The 13,555-nt window shown below is 42.0% G+C and overlaps 1 protein-coding gene across 9 annotated transcripts in view; it reads right to left on the reverse strand.

Moving 5' to 3' along the window:
- Positions 1–1,340: 1,340 nt before the first annotated feature.
- Positions 1,341–13,555, reverse strand: part of SLC6A6 (solute carrier family 6 member 6) — a 58,101-nt gene continuing 45,886 nt past the window's right edge. For all 9 annotated transcript variants that reach the window (XM_041461069.1, XM_041461061.1, XM_041461052.1 and 6 more), the window contains 5 exons: positions 13,350–13,487; positions 12,207–12,309; positions 11,205–11,305; positions 10,348–10,518; positions 1,341–8,478 (listed from right to left, as the gene is read on the reverse strand). In XM_041461069.1, the coding sequence (XP_041317003.1) occupies positions 8,338–8,478; positions 10,348–10,518; positions 11,205–11,305; positions 12,207–12,309; positions 13,350–13,487 (654 nt within the window). In that variant the 3' untranslated portion in view covers positions 1,341–8,337. The remainder of the gene's footprint in view (positions 8,479–10,347; positions 10,519–11,204; positions 11,306–12,206; positions 12,310–13,349; positions 13,488–13,555) is intronic.

Raw genomic sequence — 13,555 nt, forward strand, 5'->3', positions numbered from 1 at the left:
AAGTGGGTAATGCAGGAATGCTCCTCCTTAGACACTGCCACACAAACACCCCTTATGTGCCATCTCTGGCTGCCCTCCTGGGGTGAACACTTCAGAACAGGGCCCTGCACCGAGGCCTTGCCAAACCTGGAGCCAACCGGGGCACCGGGGCTGCAGGAGGCTGAAGGAGCGCCCATGGAACGAGGCCCTCGGGGCTCTGTGTGTGTCCAGGAGTTCCTGTGTGTGTCCAGGAGTTCCTGTGTGTGTCCAGGGGTTCCTGTGTGTCCCAGGGAAAAGGTTAGAATGGAGCTGCTCCCTGGGCTGTGCCTCAGTGGGCAGCACATCCCCCTGCTGATGTCCTTGGCTGATGGGAGCAGCTGCAGCCCTGGGCAGGTGATGGCCACCAGGGCAGGTAGCCAAAACCCTTCAGCAGCAGCTTGTGGCACTTAGTGACTTTTTAAATTTCCTCTTTATTGATTTTATTTTAACCTGAGACACGCTGTAGTTGCTGTCTGTGCCTTTGAGTGCCTGCTTAGCCCAGGCATGCAAGCTGTGTTGATGAGAGGAAAATCCCCTGGCAAAGTCCTCAATCACATCCAGCAAAATAACCAAGCCAAAAAATCCCAACCAAAGGCACCTGGGGACTGATCCTGGGCATGGGGTGCTGCAGGCCCAGCAGTGATACTCAAATGTTTTATTTGCACAAGCAGTAGCCACCTACAGGATGGTTTTGTCTTTCCCTACCTCAAATCAGGACTCCAGGAATAGACACTGGTTTAACCTCCATCTGTTTGACTGAAGAGGCCAAAGAGGTCAAGAGGTCAGCGAAATAACCAGTCCCATTCACCAGAAAAATAAATGTTGGGGTGGGTTTTTTCCCTTTCTTTTTCTTCCTATTGGGCTTTTCTGACATGTTTGAACTCTCACAGTAGTGGTGCCATGCATGGGCTGGGCACTGGCTGGTGAGAAATGGCTTTCTTTTGCATCACTTGGGTTTTTTAATTTTGTTTTTATCTCTTTGATGTATTTTGTTGTGGGTTTTTTCCCACACCCCCTTTTTCCTTTGCTACTTATTAACTTGTATCCCATGAATTTTTGCACTTTTACCCTTCTGACTCTCTCCCCATCCCACGGAATGAGGGGGTGGGTGAGTGGCTGTGTGTGGGGCTCTGCTGCCAACCAGGGTGAAGTTAGATAGTGATTACACATGTTTCATATATATATATATATATATATATATATATATATAGTATTTTATAAGGGCAAAAAATCCCCACACCAACAACCCCAAAATAAGTAATAGGTTTAAGGAAAAACTGAGCTACTCAAAGACCAAAAAAAACCCCATTCAAGAGCACAGCTGGTTTATAAAGGAAAGTTTTATTTTCAGTTATAAGGTGATTACAAACTCATCTAAAAAAGCAAAGATGACTTAAAAATATCCATATACATTTTATTTATCTAAAAAGCAAAACAGAAACTGCAAAATACAAACATTTACCATATACACAAAGGCTAGGGGGTTTTAGGATTAAATTACACTCCAGGGGTTTTTTTCAAATACAAATATTCCGGTTTGGAACACACAAAAAATGTTTTAAAATGTTTTAAAAATATTTTTAAGGTTTTTTTTCTTTAAAAAAAGTTCAGATGACATTTTTAAGGAGGCTATCATCGCCCTCGCCTCCTCGCTGCATGTGCTACTCATTATCACATTACTGTAGTCACAGTTGCTAGGAATTTAAATAATTAAAAAAACACCACTGTTTTTTAGCCAAACACATCAAACAAGATGGATCACCTCTTACAATGTGAAGTCCCTGGCAACATTATCAGGTAACAATCACAACATTACACTGGAGAAAAATAACATCCTATTGAACAACGAGCACTTTAGAACAGTACTGGGATGCTGCGATGCTGAGAGACCAGCACTGGCTTCCAGGACAGGAGCAGGTCATGAACTAACTCAACTTGCCCCCTCAGGTTTTGTTTGTTTTATCAGCCTCTCAACATAATTTTGCCACTGTTTGTTTGTTTTGTTTTTTTTCTTTTTTTTTTTTCTTTATATATTGAAAAACAAATTCAACTCTTCCTAACATCTCAGCTGCAGAAGCAGGTACATTTAGGAACAGTGTGTATCGTGCTCCCTTGTGCTACAGGGCTGAAGCCTTCCCCCACAAATGCACACACACACACAGCACGTGCACAGCTCCTTAGCATCGTTGAGTTTTATTATTTTTTTTAGTAGCTTTATTTTTCCCATTATTTCTTCTGATTCCTCAAGTCAGGCCATGTTTTCCCTGTGCTGCAAATGTGAAAGTGAGCAGCACCATTCTGCTGTGCACTGCAGAGCCACAGGGAACAAGCCTCCCAAACTTGCCTCTTGAAAATGATCTTCATTTACTTTACCCCTAAACTCGTGGTAATTAAATTCTGATACTTCTACTGATTATTTCAAATGAGGACACATCAGCAATACAAAAAGGCTGTGTCTGCCATTCAATTGCCCAACATTACCAGCAGGATCAGGCTCTTTTCCAGGCACAAACCCTGTCACCAAAGTTTTCCATCTTTGATGGAGATGGGTGGGTGATTTGTTTTCTTAAAGAATTCAACTTGCAAAATTTTGAGCTTGTCCCTGTTATCTGGTGAAATGGTGTCTCAAGCTATTTCTGCTCTTGTTTTAGGACATGGGTAAATTGAAATCACCAATTCCCAGTGACAACTGGAAAGAAAACCACACAAAGAATGTGACTTTTTCTGTTTATTTTTAATAGAAACAAATTGAGATTTTTTTAATTTTTTTTTTTTTTTTTTTTTTTTTTTTTTTTTTGTAGAAGCACTGTCCATGTACACATTTCTTTTGGGCTGGCAGAAAAGAGCCACAATCTGGTGGAGGGTGTGGGGCTGGTTATATTTGGGCAGTTTTCCAGTGGGTGCTGGTGCTGGTTATATTCAAGTCTCTCTTGAGCAATCTTTCCCATAGACTCAAATTGACTGCTAACACCATAAGAATTTTTTTTTGTGACTAAAATATGGAGCTCAAGGCACCTCTTTTGCACAAGTTCAAGGGTTTCTTAAATGTCAAGTGTCACCAAATCAACTAAATACTTTGTTTCTTAAGCTTATCTTTGATTATAAGAAATAAAACAAGCTACCAGGGTCTGACAGTTCCTGACCTTTGCTCATGCAAATATACAAATACACAACTACACGTCAATCCTAACCACAAGGCTTTGGATGCTGATTTTGGAGAAAACAAGTCCAGAGCAGCTGCCTGAACCCACACCACACCCAACCTCCCATGCCAGGAGCCATGTGGTGCCTACAAGGAGCCAGGAGAGCTCATGAATTGAACCTTAAGGTTTCTTTGGAGGGGCCATGGTCCAGGATTTTGTTATTACTTTCCCTCTTCCACCACCCCCATTTAGGAAAGACCATTTGGACACCCTGGCAGGTTGGCTTTATGCAGGCAAGTGGTGCCTAAACCTCCTCAATCCTCATCCTGAACAGCTTGGCAAGATTTACACACATGATTTGCAGCCTAGGAATAGAAGCAATGTCCCCACTGTGTGCGTGCATATGAGGGTGGAAGATTTTATCTACTAGACTACTTAAACACAGATTTATTTTTATTCTTTTTACTGAAAGTGAGCAACTTCCATTGAATCTCCTTGGAAACGATGTCAGGGTCATCTTTCTTCCAAGTGTACTTGAGCTGCTTAACTAACTTGTCCACTGCATTCAATGCACAGCTTATTTAACATCTTATATACATTATGCCTCCACGAGTGATCCTGCAGGGACCACAAGACATGGAAGCGAATAATCAGTTATTCAAAAGTGTTCAAATCCTTCTCCCACAGCTGGAAGTTTGCCAGTGATGCAACAAGTGGGAGCTTTGAACCCAAATGTCAAAGCACAACCTCAACAAAACAGAAAGTCTCCTTAGCAAATAAAAACAGACCAGGAGGAGACTTGGAAAAGATCTATTGAATGGAGATGTCCGTGTGTCTTCAGATCTACTTGAGTTACGTAACGCTGAGACAAAGAAGAGGAACCAGGAGCATCTGCAGCTGGGAAAGGAGGATGAACACAGGGCTGGAGACAGCTGCAGGAGGTGCTGTCCTGGCGGCGACAATGAGAGCTCTGCTGATGCTGTTGGGCTCCTCCTGGTGTTACAGCAACTGTAAGGCTGCACTATTTTTTTTCCCCCTACTTTTTCTCATTTCATGCTCTCCTCAAGAACAGCAGTGAAAATCAGTTTTGCTGAGCTGTTTCAGCAGATCATACCTGACTCCCCTCCACCCCTAATTCCAGGAGCTGTGCTGCTGCTGCGGGGTGGCCGCCAGCGCTGTTCTAGATGGCAGATACAGCTGCCAGGCTTTTGTATTTTCATTTACAACACAAGAACAAATCCATTGTGGACCTACTATCTCAAACTTGAAAGAGGACTTTTCTAAGCGTGTGGATCTGTTTGGACCAGATGAAAAGGAAAACTATAGATGAGAAGGAAAAATAGAATAATAACAACAACAATAAAAAACCAGTTCTATTTATGAAATCATACTGTTTAAACACTGAGATACAGACTACTGGTAAAGTCCCTTAGAATAGATATTCAGAGAGATCATCACTAGTGACAGGTGAACTGAAAAGGTTTGGGAAATTGAGAAAAATAAGAAATAGATCAGAAAAATCTCATGGGGAAATGTTCCCCTTTATATTTCTACTATCTCTTGATTTCAGTTCAGCTGGAAATAAATACTGCTGAAACTGTGCTGTTTTCAAGCCCAGAAGTCCCCATGAATACAAAGGTACATGAAACATGGAAAGGTGTGCGTGTTGTCTTGGTTTATGCTGGCTTAAATCTCAGGAATCTGGCTCTAAAGATCTCACGCCCAAACTGCACTGTTTTCCCAGATCCAAAGCAGTTCATCTATGACTAGTCACGATGCTTTAACACAGAGTTCCTCATTTACACAAAACAGGTAAAACACGTCATAAGAGTAACAAGTAAATATTGGAAAAAAATCAGTTGTCTTTGCAGTCAAAATAGGTAGAAAACACAAACTTTTTTTTAAAAATTATGTTTTAATAAATTTGGCAGAGGATCATGTTGAAATGCAAATTAATCACCAAGAAAAGTTTAGAAATCTGATAAAATTGTTAGGTAAAAACCCCAAACTGTAAAAATGCAAATGTGCTCACTGGAACTCAAACCCCAGATGAAACAAGAAGAATTAAGTGCATTTTTTTTGTCGGGGAGGGGAGAGGGGAAACTGTTTTCCAGAAACAATGATTTCTTGGCTCTTGGTGAGTCCAGCCTTCCCTTGCAGTCGTGCTGAAGAGCACAGCAGGGCAGGGAAGCTGGCACAGAGAATCTTCAGTGAGGTTGTTGCATATGTGCGAGACCTTTTCACTTGGAACATGGAAGCGACTGATTTGAATGGCACAGTTTGTACTGAAATGGGGCTGGGTTCTGTTCTCTGGTAGCTGCATTTTGAAAGGTGTAGTATTATTCCTCTGGTTCTTCCCACTAAGACACTCTCCACACAACATGGGAGATGCCTAAACACCCAGCTGACTTGCTGGAGCCATCTTTGATGTAGCCAAACCATTTTTTCCCTAACTAAAGCTTGTCTCAGCTCTGTAGCACAAAAGTCATGTGCAAACGATATAATCTCAAACACAGTTGTATGACAATATATATATATAAAAGAAATAAATCAAGCATCAGTGTTTCATCTGCACTCATAAAAAACATTAATTTAGACCCCCCTAACCTTCTACTTCCTCTTCACCCGTGTCTGTTTACTGCAGACACTGATTGTAACTCAAAAATGAGAGTCCAAGCTGAAGCCCACTAAGAGAGTGGTTTTGGTTACATTTCCTTGCCTTTGATTGTTAAAAAAATAAAATTGCTGCATGCATACTTCTTTATTTTGGGCACATTTGATGACACCCACTGGCTCTCAGAATTCCTCCTGTAACCTTGGGTGGCTTCTGCTACCGGCCCAGCAGGTGTCATTTAGATGTTTGCCATCTCCAGCTGTGCAGAAGTTTCCTTCAGAAAGTTTTCTTCAGAACTCTCATAATACAGCAATGAGAAAAAAGAAACAATTCTACCGTGGCTGGTTTTGTTGCTGCAACTCAGCTCTCTGTTGTAAAAGTATCTACAAATTCATACTAGAAAAATTTGGAAGTCATAGATGCAGCAATGTTTTTCGTTAATAATTAATAATTAATAATTATTTTGGTCCATCTCTTAGTTTTAAATCTCCCTGTTTCTGTTACAGGGAAACCAACAAGTTAAGAAATGTTTGTGCTGCTGTGGCCAGTTAGCACATGGGACAAGAAAAAATGAAATAAAGCTACTGTGTAGGAATGTTAAGAACTGTTTATGTTCCTGTTTAAATAAGTGACAGCCTCTGCCTTGACACACGAAGCTTATAACAGAATAAGCAGATACAAACTCTGCTTTTATCAAGTATTTCTTCTAAATACCTTTGGATAGACTACCTGTAGTATCATAAGAAAAAAACCTCTCTCCCTCTAATACAATGCCCACATGACAAGGCTGAGTTTTGCCAGAGAACCCGTTCCCAGCACAACCTGCTCAAGTTAAAAAAAAAAAAAAAGAAAAAAAAATAGAAGAAAAAAAATTAGAAAAAGGCTTTTGTCCATGTTTTGGACAGTTTTCAGGGATCCAATTCCCCACAGAAACATTCACCAGTACTACATGAAGTGGAACCCCCGTTCCTACACTCCTTGTAGGGGTTTCTCTTCACTTCCCAGTCTCACCTGGAATGGTACCCAATTCCTTCTGACCAACACAAAATATTTCAGTGTTATATGTTCCCTTTGCTTTAATTTAAATTCCAAAGAGCCCTGACTCTTCAGCAGATAAAAATCATAAATATGTTTGCCACCCTCCAGCCCCCTTAAAAATAAAATAAAATAGAATAAAATAAAGTAAAATAAAATAAAATCATGAGTTAATCCAATGATGAGCAAGGAGACTAGGGCCTCTAGGTCCACTACTGCTATTTAGAAACATGGTACAAGGGACTGAGTCCTTTTGTCTGTTCCTCCAACAGCAATGACCTCCCTCCCCCAAATAAATAAATAAAGCAAATCCTGATTACTGAACTTGGAAAAGCATTTTTGAGATACATGGATGAAAAGCACCTGTTTGCTGTGTGATATTATTATCATCATTAGTATTATTATTAACAACGTGTCTGTTATCAATACCAGTTACACCAGGTGAGTGATTTTGTTCCTCCTGTCAGGGATGACCTGGTTTGTGTTCACCTCTGGACGGTCAGAGTCCAGAAGAGACTCCTTTATTTTCCTGCCCAAACCAAAGTCCAAATGAGGAAGCAAACACCTTAAGCACCCAGAGAGCAGGTGCTGCTTTTCCCCTCTTGGCTGCTCTGTGCTCATCCCTGCTGCCCTGGGGACAGGCTGCCCTCCCAGTTTGCAGAATTCAAGTTTACACCAGTGCCACCACACCAAAATATGGTTTGCTGGAAAACTCAGGAGCAGGTACTCAACCTCCCTGCTCACACACAAACAGCAGTCATTTCACTTATGTTAAAAAAAACCCCTCAAAAATATTAAAAACAACAAAAAAAGACTGAACCATGCCAAATCCTGCAAATGCCTTCCCCAAGTTCTCTTCAAGTTGGTGTGACAGGGTCCCAGTGCTGTCCCTGGGAGGTACAGCCACAATACTGTTCACATCCAGCTTCTCTGCATCCCTTGCAAACTCCCCACTCCCGCTGTTTGGCTATATTCTTATCCAGGGACTGCAGTAAACAAAACTGTACCCACTCCCTAAAGTGACCCTGACACCTGTCATTTACCACAGTTGAACCAGAGGGTGGAAATACTACACCTTTGAAAATTCTCTTGAAACAGCATTTTTTTAAAAAATGTATCTCTCAACAGAGCTCCTTTTGTGTGTTCTGTAGATTACCCTGCTCCCAACCATACCAGCACCTAAAATTGCTTTCTGAGACTTGAATGTATTGCTGGCAAGACAATCAATTCAAGTGGTAATGTGTATAATATTTAGAGATAAAGATATATATATTTAAAAAAACCCAATAATAGTAAATTCTTGTAATATGTTCTAGTCTGATATGAAAGCTCTCCCTCTACAGAGAGACGTCTGCTGTGATTACCTTACAAAATATTAAAAAAAAAAACACACACAAAAAATAACTTTCTCTGTGAGAAATAAAAATAAATCCTAGTGCAAATATAAAGCTCTGTAAACCTGGTCCTATGAGAATCTATGGTTAGTAAACGGCAGTTAAAGCAGGTTTATCCTCTCACAGAGAGAGCTCACATCATGGTTTCCACAATGATATGAGTTGGCTTGATCAATCCGCCATTCGAAGTTCCATTGGGGCAGAAGGGGGTGCCACTCTCCGTTTCTTTGGACCACCGATTCACTTCCTTGGGGGCAGCCACCGCCTTTATCCTCTGCAAGAGAAAAAAAAAAAACATTACCTTACAAAATATTACTTCTGAAGAGAGCACAGGTGAGAGGGGCAGAGCCCTCTGAGGAGAGCACAGGTGAGAGGGGCAGGAGGCTTCTGAAGAGAGCACAGGTGAGAGGGGCAGAGGCCTCTGAGAAAAGATGAGCAGAGGGAGATGGGCAGAAAGACTCTGAGGAGAGCAGAGGGGACAGGAGCAGAAAGCTTTGGAGGAAAGCAGAGGGAGGTGAGAAGAAAGCCTCTGAGGAGAGCAGAGGGAGATGGGCAGAAAGACTCTGAGGAGAGCAGAGCGGAGATGAGCAGGAGGCCTCTGAGGAGACCAGAGGAGGTGAGCAGAAAGCCTCTGAGGAGAGCAAAGGGAGGTGAGCAGAAAGCCTTTGAGGAGAGCAAAGGGAGGTGAGCAGGAGGCCTTTGAGGAGAGCAGAGGGAGATGAGCAGGAGGCCTCTAAGGAAAGCAAAGGGAGGTGAGCAGGAGGCCTCTGTGTCTCCACGTGCAGGACGCGGCATTCCCAGGACAGGGATGGTGCCTGTGGGAGATGTGTGCCCGTGGCTCTGTAAGGATGTGGGGATCTGTGGAGCCTTCAACTCCTGCTCAGCTGAGAGCCTGATTTGAGGCAGGGAAGTCAGGCAGGAGCATTATCCAGCATCCTGCACACAGCTTTCAGTGCTGCAAATAGTGAGCGTCCTCCTCCCTCGTTTAGAAACAGCTCTGCCTCTCAGCCCAGCCTTCACTGCCAAGTGGCAACTTCTGTCCTACATCTCAGCTCACAAAGGAAGAACTGAATGGCATCTGACCAGTGTTTATTCTTTTTCCTTTCCTAACATGGTCTTTGAGCAGTGTTTTGGCTACTTTTAGACTTGTCTCTCATGGTGACAATGAAGGCAGGAAAATTAACACTTACGCCCTGGCCACAGCTGAAAAAGGCCATTAACACTTGGATGAAAACAAATGCAAATGTTTGTGCTCTGGGATATTTGGGTTTGGTATTTTTTTAATTCTATTCTCTTTTTCCTAACCCAAAGTGTCCCACTTTCTTCTCCAAGAATACCCTGAGCTGCATTTAAGATCAACTTGTTAGACAAAAAGAAAACTAATCTGAAAACTTTGAAGAGAACTGCTAAGTTTCATGCTTGCACAGTCTCTAAAAACTTTCCACTGCAAGAAAAAGAAAAAAATACAGGAGCCCAGACTGAACTGCAAAGGGCAAGAGAATTCCTGCAAATCCAAACCTGAGGGAATCTGAACTGTTAAGTCTAAATCAGACACAAAGTTTTCCACATACCAGGGGAATCTGGATCCAGTGTTTTAGTTTGAAACAAAATAAACACAAATTTAAAAAGCTAAAACATAAAGCCCTCTGTCAAGAGGGTTTGACTTTTATTTAGTCCCTCACAGTGAAGGACATGCCTAAAAGCTACACAATCCACAGGTTTATCTGAATTTCCTTGAAATTCAATGAGTTTTCACACAACCAGGTTTGACCCAGGTCTCTCTCTTTATCTTGCTTTCCCAGCAATTTTCAGGATGGTGTTTCTGTGTCCCTGGGGGCTGGAGAAGAGAAACCTGAGACTCAGAAACACCCAGTCCTTGAATGTTTGTCTGCACGTGGAGGTAATGATTTGCCAAGCTGGAAGCTGCACAAGTGGAACATGAGTAAAATCACTTGGTGTTTATCAGAGGACAGAAGGCTTTGTGTTTGTTCTCTTTCTACTGTTTGCCCAGAGGACAGGTGATCTTTAACAGTCTTATTTGCCTTACCTGGGCAAGGTGGCAGTTTTCCAAGCATTACTTTGTATAAAACACAACAAGTTAAAGCTCCCTTTCTCCTCTAGAGAGACAATTGGTTGTTCTTACCTCAATGAGTGACCCATCTGACCGAATGATGCGGATGACCATCACCATAGGGATACAGATCATGGAGGAAAGGGCAAGAACCCAGCCCAGGCCAATTGCCCAGTCTGGGTATGTGTAGACCTTGTTGTAGGTCAGTGGTTTATACTTGGCCAAAGAAAAGATAAAGCACCCCTGTGGATGAGAAAGAAAAACAAAGTGAGGCTCAAAAAATGCTTAAAGCAGTAGGGCTCTGGTACAACCACTGGCCCTGAGGAAGACAGGCAGTGAAAGGCAGAGCTGATGGATACCATATGTTTTTTAAACCAATGGGGGAATTGTTCTTCCATTTCAATCATTGGAAGAGCATCTGCATCTGCTTATAGCATCTGCTGTGTGATGACAGAGTGCTATGAGATGGTGCTGAACAGCTGCAGTACACTGCCAGTTCTCCTTCAGGGCACAACTATTTGCTGTACACTGCAAGATTACCAGGATGCTCTTCCCACCCAATGAAATACTTCAAGCCAAGGTCTGCCTCAGACTGCTGAAGTCTTTTTATTACAATGGCCTAGCAGTCCTATGTCTTAAAGTAGAGACTGCTCTTTGGTGAGTTAGTTTTCCCTTCATGAATTTTGCCAATCCTAAGAAAAATCCGCTTAAACACAGCCAACTGCAATTCATGCGGGCACAGTAGAGAGAGCTGTCATGTTAGAAGCTGACATCTGAGAACATGATGTCTTTGAGAGGTACGTTCAAGCCTTCAGCTTCTCTTTGCAAACTGGCCTCCGAATGCAACAGCCTTCCCTTGAAGAGAAGCAGTAAGAGGTGGCTTAGCACTGCCAAGTGCAAGACTTGAAAGAGCACAGGTCGGTACTCACCACGCAGAGAACTGGTGTGATCACAATCCAGCTCCACTTCATCCAGGGACCAGGTCTGTATCCAATCATATCCTCAATGGCATCATAAATATTATCAGCGCCTGGAAGAATCGAGCAATAAAAGCCTGTAAATACTGTAGGATTAAAGCTGCTTTCCTAGGCTCCCCAAGGGGTATTTAAAGGGAAGATGAGGATGTCAGATGTATTCTTTAAAATGCTTCCCACAGCTGTGAAGTCCAAGATGATTTTCTTAAAAAGCTCAAATGCTGGGGGATCTCTCACCCCACCCTCCCCTCATTATTTGGCTGCAGGAGTGCGATGCTAATCTCTCCTGCCCCCATCACAACCCCCCCCTCCTCTCTCCAGACTCTCTCTGAACTTCCCAGAGGGAACACCACGGGAAACACTTGACAGCAAACAGTGCACCTGCTTCTACAGAAATCTGAATTTGTTTGTTTTGCTTTTCTGAGGCAATAGAATTCATGGAGAATCAGAGAAATAACCAGTCCTAATGAGCAAACATCTGATTATTCCCCAGCCACAGCTCAGGCAGCTAGAGAGGCCACTGTCAGACTGTGGTGCTTGGCATTGCCAAAAGTAATGGGACAGAATATACTTTCAGCTTTCTTTTTGTACTTTCTGTTTAGTTGGCTTCTCCCTGCAGACATTGCAGCTCTGAAAGGAAATTCTCTGAGAGACAAACAGAAATTTTCATGGCTGGCCACACTTTCAACTCTTACCTCTAAACGTAACACACAAAAATGCTTAATTGTGCCCTTATTAATTAGCAATGGAAGAATACTCATTTTTTGTGGAAAAAACACTGGAGGTTGGATTCATCCCAGATGCAAATTTGTCTCCAAGAGGTCAGGGCAAATTTATATTAATGGCATGTGTCTGTCACTGGGAAGAAGACTCTGGGGTGGCTGATGATTAAATATTTGGCTAGCAAAATTGTCACTGACTCATCAAAAGTTATGAGATGAAAGGATTCTCACTTACCATAAACCCAGGCTACAGCAATACATTCAAAGAATGCAACCCACAAAAGGCATACACCACTAGCTGCATAGTAGTCAAAGAGTTGAAAAACATACATGCCACCCTGTAAAAGAGAGATACAATTGGTTAAGATCCCAGAGGAAAAAAAACCCCAAGAATTCAGGCCCAGCTCCCAGTAACATCTACCAACATATCCCAATGACTCCTGTCAAACAAGAAGCAGCATCTAGCAAACAGGTAAGGTAAATATTTGGCATTACCTTCCCCAGGGAATATGCATGTTTACTACAGGAATAACTCCAAACAAGGCAACGATTAAACAAAATTAAACCACTTAATACAATCTACTGAGACACTTAAATCTTTCCTTCTTACAAGTATTTTAGGATGGGCATTTAAAGAAACAAATGGTTGCCTCATTAACATATTAAAAAGACTAAAAATGAAAGTCAGTTCATCAGAAGGGTCTTCATTTATTTATTGAGGGAAAGGGCTAGTTTCATGAAAACAGTTCATTTTTTTGTTTTATAACTCTATTTGTACTCTGCTGTTAGACTCTATTCTTACTACACTGCATTTTCACTTGAAAAACTGTGGGGTTTGGGCATCTTTGTTACAGGTGCTATTTTACCTCCCACAGTCATGCTCTTTCAGTTGTTTTTAAAATCTGACTTGGATTTTATTTTGAAGATAAATATCACAACAGTGCAGGCACTGGAACACAGTCCTGTCTTGTTTACACTACAATAAACCAAGTGGAATTTAATTAATTCAAATCTGCGTAAGATAAAAATCTCTTTCCCTGCATGCCACTGGATGCGTTCTCAAAGTGTTCTGCTGAAGGTTTCCTCTATGTTTCATCATTTAGAACTAGCTGTTAACACTCATACTCATGTTGACTGGTGGTACCTGAGATCAGATTGAATTTAATGAGGTTTCATGTTTCTGCTCCTGTGACTGAAAAGGGAAGGAACATGTAACTCCCATTCAAAATGCTTTCAGATGCAGGGATGAAAGATGCTCTGTCCACCTAAAAAGCACTTCTCCTCTGAGTCACTTATTCTTTGCAGTCTCAATCACAGCTAAAACTGGCCTGAAAAATGGCTAAAGAAGAAGGCAATTTGCAGCACTGGTACCACTTACCTCAGTCACCATAGTTAGTCCCAGAAGATAGCTAAGGAAACACACTATAGCGATGAAGATTTCCCGTCGGTAACCCTTCCTTAGGAAGGATGGGTGCAGATCAACTAATGACGTGATCTGTCCTTCAACTTCAACAAACTACAGGGGGAAAACAACAGTGGACAAATGACTTGGAGATTACCTGTCATGCAGTTCATCCAGGCTCC

This window comes from Pyrgilauda ruficollis, unplaced genomic scaffold, assembly GCF_017590135.1.
Source record: "Pyrgilauda ruficollis isolate IOZ18807 unplaced genomic scaffold, ASM1759013v1 scaffold10, whole genome shotgun sequence".
NCBI lineage: Eukaryota > Metazoa > Chordata > Aves > Passeriformes > Passeridae > Pyrgilauda > Pyrgilauda ruficollis.